Source organism: Periplaneta americana, chromosome 12, assembly GCF_040183065.1.
Source record: "Periplaneta americana isolate PAMFEO1 chromosome 12, P.americana_PAMFEO1_priV1, whole genome shotgun sequence".
NCBI lineage: Eukaryota > Metazoa > Arthropoda > Insecta > Blattodea > Blattidae > Periplaneta > Periplaneta americana.
The window spans coordinates 55,612,074-55,633,378 of NC_091128.1; the positions used below are offsets into that span (position 1 = coordinate 55,612,074).

Genomic DNA, 21,305 nt, shown 5'->3' on the forward strand with positions numbered 1-21,305 from the left:
CATGGATATATGTAGGCCTAAAAATGCCTATTTCGAAGTTAATGCCAATTTTTTAGCTTTTATTTTTGTTTACGTTTGCATTATTTTTGCAATACTTATTTTTAAGTTTTTTCACCTTTTGTATAATTTTCGGTAAGCTGTTTTTAACAACCTGTACTGCTTATATTCTAAGACAGATAACAGCTTTTCCTTTTTCCACAATCGTAAAGCCCAACAATGAGGTACGCAATACAGAAATACAGGTCACCCATTTTTATTCAGTCCTAAAATTCCATCTTTCATTAAAATAAACTGCATATATCCTACTCTATTACAATCAGTTCGTCCTTTGACATCTAAGTGGTAGGAAAACTTGTACTGTGTAATGCCGAAAATTAAATCCTCTGAAGCATCATTAATTCGTCATCGAATTCTCTCATTACTTGACGGATGACAAATTTGTTATGTTTAAATGTTTTCTGTTACTTGCAAACTATTGAAACACTTGTTGAGGTTTCTAAAACAAAATAAAATGTCACAAACATTTAAACATATTTTAACATTTTTGTCAGGTGTCAAGTGAAAGAAAAAGCAACTTTTGAGGTTGATGGACATTGTGTATCTGAAGTCAAGATAATTTGAAATAACTATAGTGTTCATAGTGCCTAGGTGTGTACCAAATCCCATTTTGCATTCATTGCAAACTTGATTACAGGTCTTGAAAATAATGGAAAACTCTTCTATAAACAACTTGAGCGACATACTGAATACAGCAAAACAGAAGCTTTCTGGAGCACTTGGAACTGCTGAAGAAAGAATGAAAAAAAAAAATTGGACATGGTGGTGCAGAAAAACACCGGACTGAAGACTTTATTCACCGCCACCAACAAAAGAATAACGAAACTGAAATTGGATTACCAGTTCGTCTCATCCAAATCTAAAATATTGTCCCGTTTCTTCAGCCGATGTAGAACGCTCTTTTTCGGCTTATAAATTAATTCTGAGTAACAAAAGCATTAACTTTTCGATTAATCTGCTGTGAAGAAAACTATGGAAGTGTGATTGATGAATAGAAAACACTGAAACAAAGACAAGAGTGTCTTCATTTTATGTATGCATGTGTAGGCACTCGTACAAAATGTGAAATGTATACAAATTTATTTTTAATCATAGAATGTGAATTAAATAAATGTAGTAATGTATATTAGTGTCATTCTTTAGCATATAATTACTGCCTATTTTTATATTTTATAGAGTATAAATAGAGCAGTTAAAATATTGTTTTAGGTGCATAGAATGCCATTTAAAGTTCTGCTGTTTAATGATGTTTGTAGGACAGTATGTTTAGTTGGCGTGTTTGCACTCATCTTGGAATGTGATTTACTCTTCACACCAGGGGTGAGCAGTCCTGCCGAAGTGTCCCTGAAGCGATGGGACAAAAATGAAAACGGTTTTCGACATTTCTGTGGCGGAGTCACTGTGCACGTGAGATGGGTCCTCACCGCAGCGCACTGCTTCCCTGGAGGGTGAGCTACATTATGCACACGAGAGCATGAAATAGTTTTATATGGAATCCAAACCTCCTGACGTTTCGGAGGGCCAGTAACGAATTGAAAATGTGTTCGAAAATTTCAACGGTGTTTTCCAGAAGCTACTGAACTGACCAAAAATTATATTTCACAGCAATGCAGTACCGGATGTGGTACCTATATTTACTATCCAGCGTCAATGCCAATGGCGTGCCATCAACCTCGTTACCATCGCTATCTTGCCATTATCATCAACATCATCAATATCACTGTCATTTTGGTCACTATCATCCTGCAGGATAATAATTACTGGTTCTAATGTTTCTTAACGTCCTCTGTCGTTCACGGAATCCTCTTGCTGCAAATTTTCTGCATATTTCATTGGCCACTCGGTCCCAGTTTGTATATTTTCTCCTTGCTTTTGAAAGGCTGCACTCTTTGCCAAAGTTCAGATATTTTGTTTCTGATTGAGAGAAATTAATACTTTAATGTACAGTACTCCATAAAAGAGCATTTTCTAGTGGGTATATAGGGTATTTTGTTTATATAGGGTAAGCAAGGGTGAATAGGGTCAAAATTCATATTTACTCTAATAACTCACATAACTTAACATCAAACCTAAAGTGTGATACTTCGTCAGAAAGATTGAAGTTTTAGCTACACGTTTAAATGTCAATATTAGAATTAACTCTGCAACAATTTAGTATATTTAGAAATTAAACAAAGTACTGCATGACCCTTTTCACCCTAAGCAGCCAGGGTGAATAGGGTCATCAAGAAGGGCGAATGGAAACATTCTTACTTTTCATTTTTATTCGTAAACTTGTACAATAAAATACTTACGAAGATTCAGATCCAGACAAATTATACAGAGGGAGTCATAAGTATGTTTGGAAAACGCGTGAGCGTGCTCCTGGATAAAAAATAAGAACAATTCCTTACATGAAAATTTGACGGAAAATGCTTATTTATTGGAGAAATGGTCATACTTTCTTTTTGTTCTTTTTTCGTTGTGTCACAAGTACATGTTGAAAAACTTGTCATTTAACGTTTACAAAAGGCGCTCAGTGTGTCCCCCTCCATTGTTTCACATGCCTGAGCACGACGTACACACGACTGGCGAGTTCGCTCAAACACCATGTTGTCATCACTGATCAATTGGCATGCATTTTCAACACGTTGCAATAGCTCCTCTGCATTATTCACTGGTGTTGAATAGACGACAGCCTTCAAGTGACCTCAGAGGTAAAAATCTAATGTGGTGAAGTCGGGTGATCTGGGTGGCCAAGGCACTGGACCACCGAGTCCAATCAAAACAAAAAACAATGTACTACTGTCTTGTTACTGTGTTGTTTGCAAACAAACACTGGTACAAAATCAAAACAAAAACAACACAATAATATGATCAGATGCTTATGAAAACGAAAATCACTATTTCCGCCAAATTTTCATATAAGGAATTGTTCTTATTTTTTTTATCCCGGAGCACGCTCACAAGTTTTCTAAACATACTTATGGCTCACCTTGTATATTTAATACTAATTCTTCATCGCAAGCAACAAATGTCATGTTTTAATTATTCAATGAACATCTTCTACAAATAAATCTCTTCTTACTCTCAGCTCCAACACAATTTTCATGGTATCACTTATTCCCCTTTCCCATGCATTGTACACAGTTTCCGAGCTTTAAAGAAACAGGATCACTCTATTTAACATTGCAAAAACCACATGCAGTGTCATATTCATCTAATGATTCATCTCCTGACGATGATGATGATGATGATTATGGGCACATTTTCGAACATCGAACATTCAGTTCAAACCCACAAGCTAAAAGTATAGGCCTAAGTATTCTCTTTGCAAATTACTTTTATTGGTCAACTGAGAACACGGTTTATCCTCCCCTATTCTTTACCTGTTAGTTGACCTCATTTTCCAGACGTCTTTGTAGGCAGTAATGTGGTACATTGAAGAGCGCCGCAGCGTGGCGCTGGCTTCGTACTTCACGATAAGCTTTTATTGTCCTCTACATATACTCCTCCAATCATGAAGACAGCGTCTTCCTTCTGTATTTCCCCATTTAGGACAAATATAAACCCTATTTCAATGAAATCAGTTAAAGATGTTCTGACCCTTTTCACCCTTAAAATAGTGACCCGAATCACCCAAAGAGCAGTAATATTTTTCATCGTAAGGTTTGCCATACTGATTGGTCTTAGAAGCTCAACATATGGGTAACCTGTCCTTTAAGAGTCCACTTTCAACTTAATTACTAAATCATATAAGTATCACAATAATAACTGGTAAAACGCAGATTAAATAAACACTACAATTTAAGAAATTAAATAAAATATTGCTACTTATCGTTACAATACAATTTTCTACTTCAAACACCGCACCGAAAACAATACAGTTATAGTGCTTTCCCGCCTTTCTGCATTGAAGAAGTTCCCAACTTCAACGCTAGCTAGCGCACAATCCAGTATTCTTTGTTCTTTGGCTTACAGAGCGGTGTTTTCAAAACTGACCCGATTCACCTGGTGACCCGTTTCACCCTTGTTTACCCTAAACAAAATTATAATGCTACATCGATCATTATACAGTGAAACTTCTCTTAACGGACACTTTCCAATAGCGGACTCCCCTCAATAGCGGACATTTTAAAATTCCCCTGGAAAATAACATTGGCCCTTATGATAGAACTCTGACAAATAGCGGACATTCTCAATAACGGACGCGGGCATTGAAATGTATCTCCCAACAACAATTAAAACTTCCAAATAACGGACTTCGTGAAAGAAAAAAAGAAAAAGACGGCTGTAAATTAAACGGAATTCTTTGCAACAATCATTATCTTGTATTTGAACGTTCTTGTACTTTATTGGAGGTAAGCAGCACAGTTGTTAGTTGTGATACTGTACGTGAGCAGTCCGTACTTTCTTAGTTTGTCAAGTTGAGTGTTCGGAAGTACAATCACATTAAAAATGTCACAAAAACGTAAACGTTTGTCACTAAAAGACAAAGTGGATATTGTAAAGCATAGTGAGAAGGAGAAATTAAGTGTTCGTGAACTGGCCACAAAGTTTAATGTGGGAAAAACTCAGATTAGTGAAATTTGAAAAACAGGAATGTTATTTTAAAATAATACACTGAGAATGCAATTTTCTAAATTTCTTTGTGTAAGGTGAAGGGGTACAGTGACTGATGTTTATTTCATTTACAAAAAATATTTACTGGTACAATTTCTCTCTGGATGAATACTATAAACAATCTCGCTGTCTACTGTACGGTACTGTAAAATATAGTGTTGAATATGTATTAGAAATTTTAATGTACTCTATACATACTAACGATTTTCTAAATAGCGGACACATCTCGATAACGGACATTTAATTTTTCCCCGGCGGTGTTCGCTATTAGGAAGTTCCACTGTAATTATATCGCTTTCTCCAAGTAATTTTCAAATCTCTTCAAAAATACTCCCAAAATTAATCTGATGTAATTTCCTCCTGATATTTACTTGTCTCCTTTTACTTACGCACCCATTTACTGTCAGGAATAAAATTTGTTCTAGCAGATGTACGTGATGAACAATTAGTATCTTACTTTCCTCATAGATACTTTGAAACCAACATTTCTGGACGAATCTTATGAAACATATTTTATTATATGATATTGTTTGTCCCACAAACATATTTTATTGTATGATATTGTTTGTCCCATTTTTTTTTCAAGGCAAAATACTGTATAGGCCGAGTGTCGCCTGATTTCCTAATGAAGTGCTTTATGCGCAAGAATAATCTTGCCGGAAGTACATCATGACCAATTTTCGTTCATCATGGGTTTTCCGTATCTTCATCGCTTCAATAGTCTTTCAGTCTAGAAAACTGAGCCACTGTATGCTATTTTTTCACTGTGTGAGAGCGTTAATTTCTTGGCTATGGACAATTCTCCTTTATCATAAAGTTGTACAGTCTAACGTAGAAAGTCTTTATGGAAATCGTCTACATTTGCCACTGTTTTAGGTATATTTGTAAGCAAAACGAGAAAAGGAACGCCTTTGCAATATCTCTGCATACAGTACATGTGATGAAGTTGATACAGTTAAATGAACACGTCTAAGCTCTTACAATGTATTGTTACATATATCAATATATTAAAACTTTTTTCAATCTATATGACTTAACACATTAAACAAAACCAAGTTGCATATCACTGTTTTGTATATTTACATTTGTACGAACGTTTTCACCCTCCAAGGGGCAACATCAGGTAAAACAATATTAAAATATCATATGTCTAAAATCGAATATATAAAAAATCATCTGTCTTAAGCAAGTTTCAGAGGAAGTCGGTTCGCTTTGTGCAAGTCAGGGGATAGTAACGTGTAGCAGAGGCGTTGACCTGTGATAAACCGGTGAATAAGTGTGCGTAATAGTGAAATGGAGGACAGTGCAGTGAAACAAGCCCTAATGGCAATGAAGGAAAGCATGGCAGAGCTAAGGAAGAAGATGGAAGAAATTCAAAGGGAAAACGAAATTCTGAAAAGCAAATGGGATCAATTTGAGGAAAGAGAAGGAAAAACTTGTTATTTTTCGGGATAGAAGAAAAAGATAGAGAACAGATTATCGATACATATGAGAAGATATTAGGAGTGTGGGGAGTGTTTTGGTATGGATGTGAGCGATGGACAAGTACAGGATACATTTAGAGTAGGAAAGAATCAAATACAAAATTCAGAACAAGTTAGGCCAATATTAGCAAAATTTAAGAGTTTGGTTACGAAGGAGAGGATTATGAAGAATAGAAGGATGCTAGGGAACACAACGATCAGAATAGGTAACGACTGGAGCTACGAAGTGGGAAGTAGAAGAAGAGTTTTAATCCCTTTCCTTAAAGCAGCACGAAGAAATGTACAATTCGCGGAACTTATCAAGGATAAAATTAAGATAAACAATTTGGTTTTTAGTGTAGAGGAGTGTCTAGTAACGTTAAAGGAACCAATTGTAGGCTCATGGAAAGGAATAGAAAATTTTTGAAAGAAAAAATCAAGAATATCGTATCTAAAGGCGAGTGACACAAGTATGGAGAGTGTACGTGAGGCAAATGCAAATGTGTTAAACTCAGCGAAATTTTTCGGAAAGCAGGCAGTGACATCATCTGAAGAAGAAACTAGAGTGACGCGAACTAGTATTCAGCAAGCACAGAAGAACAAGACTTCAATGCAAGCGAATGGAAATAATGGACAGCAGATGGGAGCAATTCCGAAGCGGGTGAAGGAACTAAGATCTAAATCAAGGCTGACGAGACGTAGAGTAACGCAAGTAGGAGATAGTTCAGGGAGCAGTGATGAAGGAAGAGGGGAAAATAAAGTGAAAAAACAGTATGACTTAAGGAAATGGTGTGGAGGGAAAATAAAGCGTGAGTTAAGAACACTGAGACCTAAATAAAGTAGAAATATGGAAAAGTTAGCAGTGAAAAGTGCAAATAGTTAGAGATGTGAAGTGAAGGAAAATGTGTCATACAGGAGGGGGGGTCAATAATTAGAAGTATAGTATTTTTGGTATGATAATGGGTTAGAAGTAAAGTAGTGGAAGAATTGATGACAGACAAGTAAAGACTATGGAAGAATTGCAATAATAACTTAAAAATAAGTGATGTTCTAAATGACTTGTACGAGAGGCGTTGTAAAACGGGGAGACGGCACTGTATACTAATAATGTGAAGTGCCGTCTCACCAAAAGGTACATACTGTATATTACTTAAAGACAATTATATACATTCATTCATTCATTCATTCAAGTATATAACAAATGTGCAAGAGTGTTTATCATAACACATAACGTATGAAGAAAATCTCATATTATAGTGTACACAAATGAACATGTTCAGACATTAAACTAATAAACAGCCCCGGAGAATTCTACATAAATAAACAATATTTAGAACATGGGACTATAATAAAAGAAAACTTAATAAATAACTATGACCCGTTATACATTCTGTGATTCAATAAAATATAGTCCCCCACCCTTCTACATCCAATATCACTTCGCGGAAGTAGAAACAGCAAGTAATACATATCATCTGGTTAGTTACATACAAACGCACAAACAGACATCTATCATTCAGCTCCGATCACCAATATCTAAGTATTGATATATAAAATAACAACCCTAAAGTCAAATTCACATTCTTCATTTAGTATAATATCAAATATTTGCTTTCAGATTACGATTTTGAACATACGATGGTAATTATATGACCGTTATAAAACAACATATCCAACCCATCGTCACATCGAACAACACTTGACCACAGTTGAACAATATTAACTCAACATTTGGTGATACTTCTGCGTCGTGTATACAAAACATTATATAACAAACTATCATTATTCTTGCAACTTACGTTTTAGTACATATAAAATAGAAAGTTCATATGTTTGAAAACTGAATATTGACAACTTGCATCATTGTATTGATTTCACCATATACCCATTAAATGGGAAATTTACTAATCTTCTCTGACAGTATCATTCACATTAAATATTAAAAAATATGGAATAATTCACTACTGTTTAGCAGTGATGTTTATCTTTGTACGCAAATCATATTAAGCATTAAGCAATGCATTTTCTTGATATCGTACATAGCATACAAGATACAGCCATTCAGGTATGTTAATAATGATTCTTCACGGTACGTTTTAATACACATTTGTTTTAGTCCATTTTAACATGTTCATTTGTGCACACTATAATATGAAATTTTCTTCATACGTTATGGATCACGATAAACAGTCTTGCACATTTTTTTATATACTTGATTTTAGACATAATTATGATATTTTAATATTGTTTTACATGATGATGCCCCTTGGAGGGTGAAAACGTTCGTACAAATATAAATATACAAAACAGAGATATGTAACTTGGTTTTGTTTATTGTGTTAAGCTATAAATATTGAAAAAAAGCTTTAATATATTGATATATGTAACAATAAGATCGACTTATCTGATTATCAAAAATGAACTGTAAATTATGTTACAATGTAGCCTAGTTTTTGGCACTTATAGAAAGTTAATTTTGGACACAATATATTTTCTAAAGAAAATCTAAACACTATAGCCTATATACTCGTACATCATTTTCCGAACTTTGCCACAATATTCACTGAACCTATCACTTCCACTAATACTGGCCTTGCTGATCGACATACTGCTTTCAGTAATAATAATAATAATAATAATAATAATAATAATAACAATAATAATAATAAACTGATAAAAAATACTCAAAAATAAAATGTTTATTGGAAATCAATTGATTTCAACGACTTACTGACAAGAACATCTTTTTAAGAGCAGCTATACACAACGCAGTCAGCAATCGGGCTGACATTCTTATTCACAAGTTTTTCTTTCTTCTCTGATGTTGCATTATTCAATAGCTACTCTGTTTACAGTGTTAATAATCATAATACTTCAAAAGATCTTCTTACCTATACGGATTTGTGTTATATCACTTGTTCTACGTAGGATGAAGTCAGTATGAACGCTTTCGTGTGGGGATCTACTTTAAGCTATTTTAAGGTGCAACGAGCAGATATCAACGGCTAATAAATTAATGATTAAGGACATCGAATGTATAAATCTACAGAGTGTTTCCGGGCTAGTGTTACAAACTTTCAGGGATGATGGAGAAGGGCACATGTATCCATTTGAGATGATGAACCCTAGTCTGGAAATGACTGAGTCGAAAGTTACAAGCAAAAATATTTCTGTGGGAATGAAATAATTTTATTTCTCTGTACACCTTATTTATTTGTATTTATCTGTACATTTACACATACTGTATTCATCTGACGTTGTTTACGTTGTCTACTTACAGTATTCCATTCATTGCGCTGTCTGAGGGGTGGGCACAGGAAACTACGCTAAAGCAATGCAGATAACGAACATGGTCGGTCCTGATATGCACGTGTGTAGACAACAGTGTTTGTGTACAAGTTGCAGTGTCCAGTCGATCAGTCCTAGTGAAATGGAGGAATACACGAGAGCGGAATAAGCAGACCTGATTTTCGAATACGGATGAGCCAATGGGAACAGTAGACAAACTCACAGATTGTATCGACAAGTACCCACGTAGGAGACATCCGGCCCATACCATCTTTCTACGACTGTTCCAAGGTTAAGGGAAGGAGGGCACGTGGTGCGAAATTACAATTCCATTTCCACACAACTATTTTTGCTTATAACTTTCGACTCAGTCATTTCTGGACCGGGGTTCCTTATCTCAAATTGATACACGTGCCCTTCCTCATCATCCCTGAAAGTTTGTAACACGAGCCCGGAAACACCCTGTATACTCGAATCTGATGGAACCCCTTTTCAGACCTTTAAACCCGTCCTAAATTCGTGGCAGAGCCGAACGCAAATCCACACGGTCCGCAGCCAGCGATGCTGATACTAGACCGACGCACGGTTAAAATACTTTTTCAGAAGGTCCTAATAGATGACCACTGTAATTTCTTACAAACCATAACATGCTAGTAAAAATGTGAATTTTTGTTTTTATCTTTCTGTACTGTATTCAAGAAATCTCTCCCTTTATTTGTGAGTACATGCATAGTCCATACCTCGAGCGCAAGTGGTGTCTGGGTCTGAGTTTACAATCGGTGGAAGATTGTCCTTATGCATAGTCCTGATCACATAATTATACAGGGACATCATTTTATTTTTACTAACATTTTTAATATTAACCTGTCTATACCTTTAGAGAACCGGAAACACCGCTTGCTCCCACCTCCAAGACTGGAGTTCGATGATACTGGCGTAAAACACAAATCACTCTACTAGGTATAGGAAGGAAGAAAAGTAGTTCATCCATTTACGTAAACTAGGAAATATCGCGATTTTGAGTTTGATAATTTTCATTAGGTTTTTCTTTAATCAAAGTACAGTACTGTATTAAGAATAAGTGTTTTTACTCACGAAGTGAGTTATCCATGCGAACGTATTCATTACGCAGTGTATATTATACTGTCTACAGCACATTAGCGTACAATATAGAGAAAGAAGTTAAATTGAAAAATAATCATAATATGAATATTTAAACACAATTTTGAAAATGGTGGCCGTTCATTTCGATACAGGCTTCAGTTCTTTTGTGCATATTATCGCACTATAGACTATTGCATCTAATTCCAATTGCCAGTTTCGTCCTTCGTACTAGTAACTCATGTTGAAATAATTCTGTACCTACTCTACGTACTGTAAATTCAATCTTCACTTCTGCCCGACCCGAAAATATAAAATTACTCAGACATGCTATCTATTGTCCGTACAAGTGGTTATGCCGCAGGATTGTAGAAAGGGAGGAAATCACGTGACAGTTAATTACTTAACGAGGCCCTTTTATTTAAGTTAAATTAAACAGCTGTATAATATTACGTAAACGTCCAATTCCTAAGAGAAATTAATGTTTTCAGAAAAGAGCTAAGACAGCCCAGCTATTACAGAGGGGCGAGCAGAAGCAGGTGGGGGAAATCGGGATGCGACGTAGGCAAACGGACAGTACCTGTGCAAAAACATGATTCGATATTGAAAGCTCTTTCGTCACTGGAAAACGCGAACATATTTCTGGAACGTACTATACTCAGTAACTCAGTACTGCTTACTATCTGCGGTCTTGGTTCTGTGTGGAGTTGGAACTTCCTTAGTAGAAGGGGTGGGAGTGAAATACATTCAAATCTCAGGTACAATAAAAATTGAAGTAAAAATAAAATGATGTCCCTGTATATCAGATTGTTCACTGTTGTAAAATGGCAACATAAAATGAGAACAACCACTAGAGCTTCCGCCGTCGAAAATGCATTTTTGGTAACGACCGTTAGATGGAAGTACAGTTGCTCATGAAATTCCATAAAGGTTGTAAGTTTCTTTTGCTGTCGTTACCGCTTGGTCCGAAGAGTTGTGGATTTGAGTTTCGCCTCGGGTATGGGTATTGTTTATATTAGTTTAATAGAAATAAAAGGGGAAAACTGTAAAGTAAGCAAGCTTTAGAAAAATGACTTCTCGCTAGTAAAATTTAATTAAACGAATAAAAAGTATCATGTACGCAAAGACGTCCCAAACGTCAGGAGGCTTGAGCCCGACTAGAGCTCAGCATTTTGTTACTTACCAGAATATAGACCTAATATTGTTTCAGGAGGATCCCGGTCCCCTTCAAGATGCAAATAAACAACGATGACAAGTACAGCCTGGAGAGACTCGTCAAACACCCTCGTAGTCACGGGTTAGTACTCCAGTCTTTAAAGGTTTCGTTATTGTCACCACAGAATTAGTTTCATCCATTATTTTATACTTGATTGCCCCCGTTACTTTTATTGGTGTTTATTTCTTTGAGCGTTAGAAATACTCTTTCGTTGAGTTATTACACAATAAAGCGTCATAAAATACGTGCATCAAGAATCTACATAAAGAATACTAAATTCAGTATTCGGTTGAGATGTAAAGACAACTTGAAAAATTAATTTAAAATTCTGAAAATTAGAAATCGGAAAATTTTTACTTAAAAAAAAAAGATTTGATTTGGGCTCTTGTCATTGCTGAGATATTATAAACTGAATTTGCTCTCGTCTTCAAGGAAGGAATGAGAGGAAGAAAACTTGCACTCGTTGAGGTCGTTGCTGCTGGCCTGTTGTGGCCGTCGCACAGCGGGATATTTGGCTGATTTAGGCGGCCAAAATTATTTTTGTACTTTGAGTCTAAACATGCTGTCTTATTAGTTTAAGCTAAACTGGAGAATTAGCACTGTAGATTTGAACCGTGTCGTTACGATTACGACCAAATTTAACTAAATACACAATGTTGCCAAAATAAGAACTGGTCTGTGGTGTCGTTAGAAGGAGAAATTTGTTTTTTTTTTCTCTCTACCTCCTTCGTTCTGAACATTACTGAGAGATAGCACCACTGTTACTCTCATCTATTTCAATGATTTTTCTCTGGACCACCAATTTGTTTGGACGACATTTCTACATAGAAGATTAAGACAGATCTTACAAGCGATCTTCAGTTACTAAACAGTACGGTCATCAAAATTGTTTGTCCATTTTATCTCGAACTAAAATATCTCTCGCATTTTCTTTTGTTTCATCATGGCCGAATGGATTTATCTCTTCGGTATCGGTGTTTCTAGTCGGTCATGGCCTTTATGACAGTTTTTTTTTCGTAATATTGATAAACAATAATATAATTCAAGCGGTGAATAATTTCATGGTCCCTAATTTTTTTTTCGTAAAAGGCTAAGTATTTTCCCTAGGTCACAAATAGAACTGCAACGCTGTCATAATTACGTACTTAACGCTTTGACGAACATTGACCGGAAATTTACTTTCCGTTATTTTAATGATATTCCGTGAAATACACCTTTTTTTTCTCCCTTTATTTGGTTATCTTACTACATATGCATCTTCTTTTAGTGCATTCAAAACATCGTTGTTGTACTGCATAAACCATGCAATTGAGTAATGGAGTGATTTATTTAAGAATATAGTCGCGAATTTTACTACCACCATTTCGATTGTCTTTTGTTTGACACGGCTCGGTACGGCCCGGTGACTAGTGGCCAGCGAGCAACGTCGGCTATCGACATTGCTCTACAGTGCGTATTATCCAGTTGTTCCCTAGTTTATTGTAACTTATTTTAAGCGATATGAAATACTTTTTATGAAAAAAAATATTATTTTTACATTTTCAAGCCATTTAATTATTCATTAAAATCAAAACATAAGTTTAACTTAAATATTCATGTTTATTATTACTTACAATCTTACTCACATTCATCAGTCGGATGATTATGATGATGATGACAGCCATGGTTCATGAGAAAATGTCTTCATTTGTTATGTCTGCAGATTCTTTGACAAATCTTATTCTAATAGGCTGATAAAAACGTCACGAAGGAGCAGTTGGGTTCTGCCAGATCAACTCTTCATTTTGCTACAAATTAGTTGAAGTGGTAGAAATGAACTCTGAGAAATATTTGTATTGGAACCGTATAATAATTCTGAAATCTCTGTTTATATTGAGCTCCCCATCATCCGTCACATCCCTATTTGCAAATAAACACCAGTGAGTTATTTTCGTTTCGTCGTCACTTAAAGTTTTTACAACTACTTCCAAGAACGTCAACAATCATGTAATCGTGTAGTCCAATAAACTTTGTAACTTCATCTTAGCAGAAGTATCAGTAGCAGCATATGACTCCTTATCCGGATAGCAATCCAATTTTGCCTTCTGTAACACGCTATAGCAAATATATAAATTTAACTTTTTCTTAGTTTCTATTCTTTCCTGTTGTCTTCTTGAAAGATTAGCTTCAACAAACATGCCAAGTTCCTAATTTCACCTGGGCAGCATATTAAATTCAATATTTTCGTATCTGTAGTTCTACGCACATCTTCTTTCTTCTTTTGTTTCTCTCATCCAACTCCTGAAATGTCCGTTAGCCGTTCCGATCAATTCACTACTTTAGGAATCGCGAATGTTCCTTTGAGTCAATCACTGTTTTTCTTAATGAATGTATGGTCTTTTTTGTGTGCTGTGGTCCATCTTCATTTCAATTGAAACTCAAAATGCGAAAATTTATGCTTTATTTCTTTTACTTGTTCGTCAAAGTAATTTTCATAAACTCGTAGGTAATTTTGTACAAATTTTCATTTTTAGTTAATGTTTGGTAAACTTTACCGCTGCATCGTGTTACACAACTTCCTTCGAGTCATTGTATTTATGTCCGGTGGCTCTAAAATTCGAATATATAGAACCGTCAAAAGACGGAGACGAACCATTGATGCAGACAGGTCCACACCCGTTGCAGTACTCCAACGTCGACTCAACCCTGTGGATGAAGCTGTACGGTCCGTTACGGCCATGCGGACAAGATGGCGGTCATCCTATGCTGTGGTCACATTACGTGGTCCAGCACCCTCTTCCACTGGTTCCACACACGTATCACTGTCGTAGCAGCACGCTCTGTACGAGCCGAAATGTCACGGTATGATAAACCTGCTTCCCGGAGACCAACCGTTCTGCCCAATTCGAACTCACTCACGTGCTGATATTGCGCCCTTCCACGTCGACGAGGCATACCTGCACTAGCTTTCACGTTTCCACTTCGTTTGGAAGCTCTACACTAACTGAGGAAGGCATAACATTGACCTTGCTGGTGATATAAAGCCCGGTTCAGACGGTGCGTGTTTCTGTGATGGATTCCAAGGTGGCTGCGCGGATGGGTAGCTTGCGTGGTCACTCGCCGTAAGTAATGCGCTCAGGTGGCTCCTTGGATGGCTAGCTTGCTGGATTTCGAGGGTAGGTTCCTTGCTATTTTTCGTGATGGTTTGCAGACTGGAAACCAAAGATGATCATATAATATCACCACTGAAACTATGTCGCCATGTTCGTTGTTTTCCAACTAAGCCTATTTTTTTTCTATATTCGTTAGTTTCTAAGAAACAACAATTAAATCTGGGACTTTAGCTGTTTTGCACTTATGGCTTAATTACTTTATTACGACATTTACTACTGTTAATGTAGGACTTTAGTTGTTTTACAATCACGGTTTAGTTTCTTTTTGACCATAAGTGTTGGCAACAGATGAAGCAGCAGATGATTTTCCAACAACGAGTTAGAAAGAGAAGACTATAGAGTGGCCATGTTGTCCTGTACAGCGCTCTTTGCGGTGCCACCGCGAAACACGGCAGATCTGAGCTAAGCGCCCACCTTTGTAAAAATTCGTCTGCTTACAATGTTGTATAACGGAGGTAAGAAGTACAAAAAAACTAAGAAAAAACATGCCTGTTGTGTGTGCTGCATATAACTGCAATGTCAAAAGGAAAAAGACAACTGATATATCATATTTCATATAAATTTTATGAAGTTAAGTCCATAGTTTTGTTAATTAGCAGCATTTTTTTTTCATGCATAAATGTGTAACCACGCCCGGCATAAACAAAATAAATGGTTCACTGGTAATGTACTTAAACTAAATACGGATAAAACCAATACAATTCCGTTTCAGACCCAGTGAAAAACAAATAGCAATACAATATTAAAACTACTGTATTTCGACACCGGCATCCTTTATTTCTGCTCCTTCTGTCCTTACTGCTTATACAAGAAGACGATGAGCTGTAGCTTATAAGAAGTAGGCCTATTTCGAAGACAAACGATTAATCAAATAAATGGTTCACTAGTAATAAAGTTAAACTAAATACGGATAAAACCACTACAATTCCGTTTCAAACCTAGTAATAGCAATCAAATATTAAAATTGTATTTCGACACTCGCATCCAAAATAACGCAAAACTCTGGGGTAGGTCGTATTGTTGTTAGTATTTTGACTGGAAAGACATGAAAGAACATAATTGAGCACCCACGTGCAATAATGGGATAAGTATGAATATATTTCGTAACTACTTACCCCATTATTGTACGTGGGTGCTCATTTATACACTAATAATTATCTGTGGTGCCACAGCCCTTGAAAGGCTCAGACAGACCAGCCGGCTGTTGGCCTCACGTTCACATTTCAATAATAATTATACTTTACTGTAACAAAAAAACTGAAAGCGTGTTTTGTCATGTTTCACCCACGTTACAAGCTTGGAGGTAAAGGTTGTTTACTACAGATAGGGCCTACTTTCATTCTATATCTTATGGTATAGTAAATAGTTTTGCAACGTGTAGAGACTGGGAAAACAATTTAATAAAATCATCCGAATCATACTCGTTCATTTTATAGGCAATCTTGCAGGTCGCATTTAAAAGAACCTAGGAATATAAACATTTTCTTCAGTATATTTGCTAGGACTTCTTGTCATACTACATGACAATTTTGCTTAGGTTATTCTTTTAAGCATTCCTTCTAGGAATAGCTCAAGTATTTTAAATTTAGCGTACATAAGTTTAGATTAAGTTCCTAGCACGTATTTGACGAAATACTAGGTTTTTCCACTTCAGTTTAACTGATTTATGCAAACGAAATTAAGATCAGTTATTACCACGCCCACTTTGTTTTGGGCGCATAAGTTCATTACCGACGGTCGTTCAATTTTCTTCAAACATGGCGGCGCAATGACCACTCTATATCTTTCTCTTTCTAACTCGTTGTTTTCCAATTTGAACTGTGAAAAGAGCCAGCTCCGTGTGAACAACTACCATCACCGTAGGCAACACGGGAGCCAGCAGTGAGCACGCAGGGTACCCATCCGCGCAGCCACCTTGGAATCCATTACAGAAACACGCACTGTCTGAACCAGGCTTCAGAGACGCCACTATTTGGCCTATGTGTACGCCGTCTCTCTGGAAACGTAATCAATATTATTGGTGGTACACTGTTCTACACATCTCCCGTGTTTGGAGTCGTTCGGGCCAATCTTTCTGAATATTGCACTTTTCACAAACAGTAGTGTACAAAGGAATAATGAATATAAGTTTCTGAATTCAGTGAACTGAATAACCTTTCAACAACTCGCACGGCTGTCAATATTATTTTGTTTTAAAAATATTCCATCTTAAAGAGGTTGCACATATGAATGAAATAGTGGCTTACGAAAGCGTAATCGACACAAGCGTTTCACTTATGTGGGAACTTATGTATCAAATACCTGATGTATTGAATGAAATATTTTAGTCGCTGTCGTACCATCTCTTGTCTAAACGAGGGAACTAACTGAAGGTTTTCTAAAGCAAATAAGTAAGTAAGTAAATGGGACCACTACAACTGACGGTCCATTTTGATACAGAAATATAGGTACTTTAACATTTGGATGGCCCAAAATGTTTTGAGGGGCCCGATTCCTTCCTGTCCCTCTCCCGGCTACGGCCTGCATGTCATTATTACTGATGCCTACTACTTTAATGAGTGAAAATTTCCTTAGACCTATTGTGAAAATCATGAAAAGTTACATTTTCTGAATTTCCAGACACAAATGCCATTACTGCTTACAGATTAAGAGCTAAAAGTATTTCTATTTTAATAACTATTAAAGGACTGAATTTTCAAGTTTGTATGACCATTTCCCTCCCTCTAAAACATAAGTCAAGACTTAAAGTGTAATTCTATCAAAAGTTTAATCCAATTCTGAAATCCTACCTTCCAGTTTTGGAAGAATATTAACTGAAAACGTTCCTATCAGTTTAGATGTGGAGTATATATTTCACAACTAAAGTGGACTGTTAACTATAATTTATACGATTATATCAAAGCAGCCTAAAGAGTTAAAACCTATTGTACCTAGTTCAATAGACAATGAACGCTTCATCATTTTAGTCTGCTTTATTCTTTTCTGCAGGTGGAGTCAGAATATAGATTTGGCGTTGCTGAAAACAAAGGAGAATATACACGGACTCTTTGCCACTCTTCCACCACCCGGCTTCGAACCTCGAGGTACGCAACATGAAGAGAATTTTTTAGACACTAACAATGTGCCTAATTCAGAATGTTGTTTATTTAATCTTATTGCTATGCTCACATAATTTATGCTTTTCCGTTTACTACTCAGTGTTACCCGATTATACGAAGCTAATAGATAGCATTTCATTCCTAGATGATGAATGTAATGCTCTCTTTGGCATGTACGGATTATCCGGAATTTCGCATTAGCGGGGCTCGGACTAGCGGAGTTCTGTTGTACCAAAAGAAGATCTGTGCGATAATCGAAAGAAGCATAACATGAACAGTTTGACATAGTCAGTCGCTGTAATTACACCATTGGTTTATCACCACTATGTATCATTATACGTCTGTTAAAAACTTTTGTAATTAGGCTACCTCTTTCTGATGTATTTAGGTGAGTGTGAAGTTTGCGGTCTGGGGACATTGCAGCCGAAGGAACTGGTGCTCCCACGAGCCTTGCACTGCGCCACGGTACCCGTTGTTCCAAGAGACGCCTGCAGGGAGGCTCTCGGATCCTACTTCGAGATGCAGCCTGACACTTTGTGTGCGGGAGGCGGCGACGCCGACGCGTGTGTGGTAAGAGACAATTTTTGAACCCAATAGATCAGACCTGGGCAATAAGTCGATCACGAAGATCGACTGGTAGATCGCGGCATGTTTTTTGTCGATCAATATTATGTTATTTGTAATATATTTTGTTTATGAATTCACGATGATACAATAACACTGCTTCGGGGAATTTTATTAATAATGCGAAAGGTAGGCACTACAGTCGACCAATCACAGATGATCGATTATTATCGATATATGTATTCCATATTGTTAGAGTTTAGATTGTACGCAAGCGCAACAGCAAATAGGGATTATAAAGAATGGACACTGAGCGAATTTTCCTGTGTTTTGTTTCTCTGTGCGCTGGCGTTTAGTTCCATTTTCAAGCGCTAGAGATTAGTGTAATCGAGCACACGCTAAGATAATAATTGGGAATAGAGTTGAGATACAGGATCCAAACATCGCCTACCTTATTGCATAATCCAGTAACGCTTTGCTTCAAATAAATTCAAGTTAGCAGCTTTTCCTTATTTCTCAGTGACAAACTAATCGCAATAATAATTGTTTATATTTTCCTGATATTCATTCATTCATAGTGTTCTGCCCAAGGAAAAGTCTTTCACTGAAAACCCAACATTCTCCATTCTTTCCTATTTTCTGCCTTCCTCTTAGTCTCCGCATAATATGATCCATATATTATCTTAATGTAGTCTATCATCTGATATCTTCTTCTGCCCCTAACTCTTCTCCCGTTAGTACTACGTGAATTAGTACTCATTATAAGAAAGGTTATCCAAAGCTTTCCTCATAAAATAATTCTTGTTTATTCAGCACATAGAAAGTGCATAAAATGTTACGTTGAATATTCACATAAATGACACACACACACATTATTTTCTTATTTCGAAATTATCGCGAAAATTTGATACTTTATTCAACACCAATATTTTTTTTAATATGCGCAAAATTTTGAGAACATTATCACCATAAAAGCACGGTTCTGAATATATTATGACAATACAGTTTATTTTGTGTACTAACTTCCTTGCGAGAAAATAATATCAGAGAGCTAAAAGATAGATCAAGCAACTCCCTAACGGTCATCAGATATACAGACTAACCAGATAATGAATCAGACTCTTACCTGAACGTCTCCGATGCTTTTTATGGCCCATCGTTGCGATCGTTAGGCAGAGAAAAGTGGCCACCTTCATCTGTTATCACCAAGACTCAAACTCTGCCTTGTGCCATGTTAAGACGATAGAATTAGAAACAATGTTACACTCCATTATACAGTGTCACAGTTTGCATACTTTTCCAGGGTGATTCCGGATCAGCCTTGAGCTGCGAAGATCTGGAAGGATTCGTTCTTACGGGCGTCGTTAGCTGGGGAAACGGCTGCGCAGTGAAGGGAGAGCCCGGTGTCTACACTGACGTCACGACGCACAGGCAATGGATCCTAAACACCATTTTTGAAACCCTGGAGAACGAAGAATCAAATATACATATTCTGGGGAACTAGAAGCCCAAGTCAATAGGTCTACCTTGATATGCGTCTTCGACAAATAAAATATCATATATAGCAATTTCAAGGATTTAGTTATGCATAATAATAATAATAATAATAATAATAATAATAATAATAATAGTAATAATAACAATAATAATAATGTTATTTATTTATATATATATATATATTTATTTATTTATTTGATGCAAAATTTCGTAGTGTCTTTTCACTGTTACAAAAGTTTTTATTTGAGATGCATATGACATAAATTAATCAATAATTTATTCTCCTACACTATCGATGACTCTCGCCAACGCCGGGGTAGCTTTTGATTCCGCATCTGAAAAAAAAAATCTGCTGGTTTAGAGTTAAAGAAGTCGTCAAACCAAGTTTGTAAGGCATCTTAGTTATCAAAGAAGTCTCCTTGAAGATTGTTGGATATGAAACGGGAAAGGTGAAAATATATTGCAGTAGCACTAGATACAGTGTTCCAGGTCATTTTTTCTTCAATTGCGGCTGCAAGGCGTCTGTATTGTTGGCAGTAAATGTCAGCAGTTGTGACTACATTCTTGGGAAGCAATTCGTAGTGCACGACGCTTACTTTATCCCACCAAACGCATAATATCATATTTTGTAAATAACTTCTGTATAGGGTGTTGCTTTTTTGTTAGGGTTCAGCCATTGCTTTCTTTTTTGATGTGACATAAAGGCACTATTTTTCGTTACTGGTACCAGTAATAATGTTGGATAGGAATGGTCGTTGTTGTTCACGAGCTAACCGATGACGAGCAAGCAGAGAAGCACAAATGGCCACCCGCTAATTTATGTTGATGTCACTTACAGCGTGCGGTACCCATACACCATGCACATAGAATTTAACTTTCGCACGATTGCTGACTGGTCACAATTGATGACATCTGCCAATTCTCGGATTGACTGACGTGCAAAGAGCGCTGTACAGGACAACATGGCTGCTCTATATTCTCTTTCTAACTCGTTGCAATTAACACAATACTACAAACAGAATCGAACGGAAGGGCCAGTCCCAAGTAACGCTAGGAGGATGGTGGGGAAAGGGACTGGAAAGAACTGCTAGTATGTTATATACCGGGGACAGAACAACTAGAGGCTTCATTGACGTCACTACAGAAGAACCCACACACAGCAGAATTGTTCGTTGCACTACAAACTGAAAACGTTGACCATTTACTTTCACTGATCCAGCTGCACTCTCACAATACAATAACTTCCGTTCAGAAAATGTTTTGCAGC

At 36.6% G+C, this 21,305-nt stretch overlaps 1 protein-coding gene across 1 annotated transcript in view; it reads left to right on the plus strand.

Moving 5' to 3' along the window:
- The window catches only part of LOC138710456 (tryptase-2-like), a 33,412-nt gene extending 13,309 nt beyond the window's left edge, over positions 1 to 20,103 (plus strand). The window contains exons 2-6 of the mRNA XM_069841354.1: positions 1,376 to 1,505; positions 11,722 to 11,808; positions 17,868 to 17,962; positions 18,366 to 18,547; positions 19,845 to 20,103. Coding sequence (XP_069697455.1) covers positions 11,744 to 11,808; positions 17,868 to 17,962; positions 18,366 to 18,547; positions 19,845 to 20,045 — 543 coding nt within the window. The 5' untranslated portion in view covers positions 1,376 to 1,505; positions 11,722 to 11,743 and the 3' untranslated portion in view covers positions 20,046 to 20,103. The remainder of the gene's footprint in view (positions 1 to 1,375; positions 1,506 to 11,721; positions 11,809 to 17,867; positions 17,963 to 18,365; positions 18,548 to 19,844) is intronic.
- The last annotated feature ends 1,202 nt before the right edge of the window (positions 20,104 to 21,305 follow it).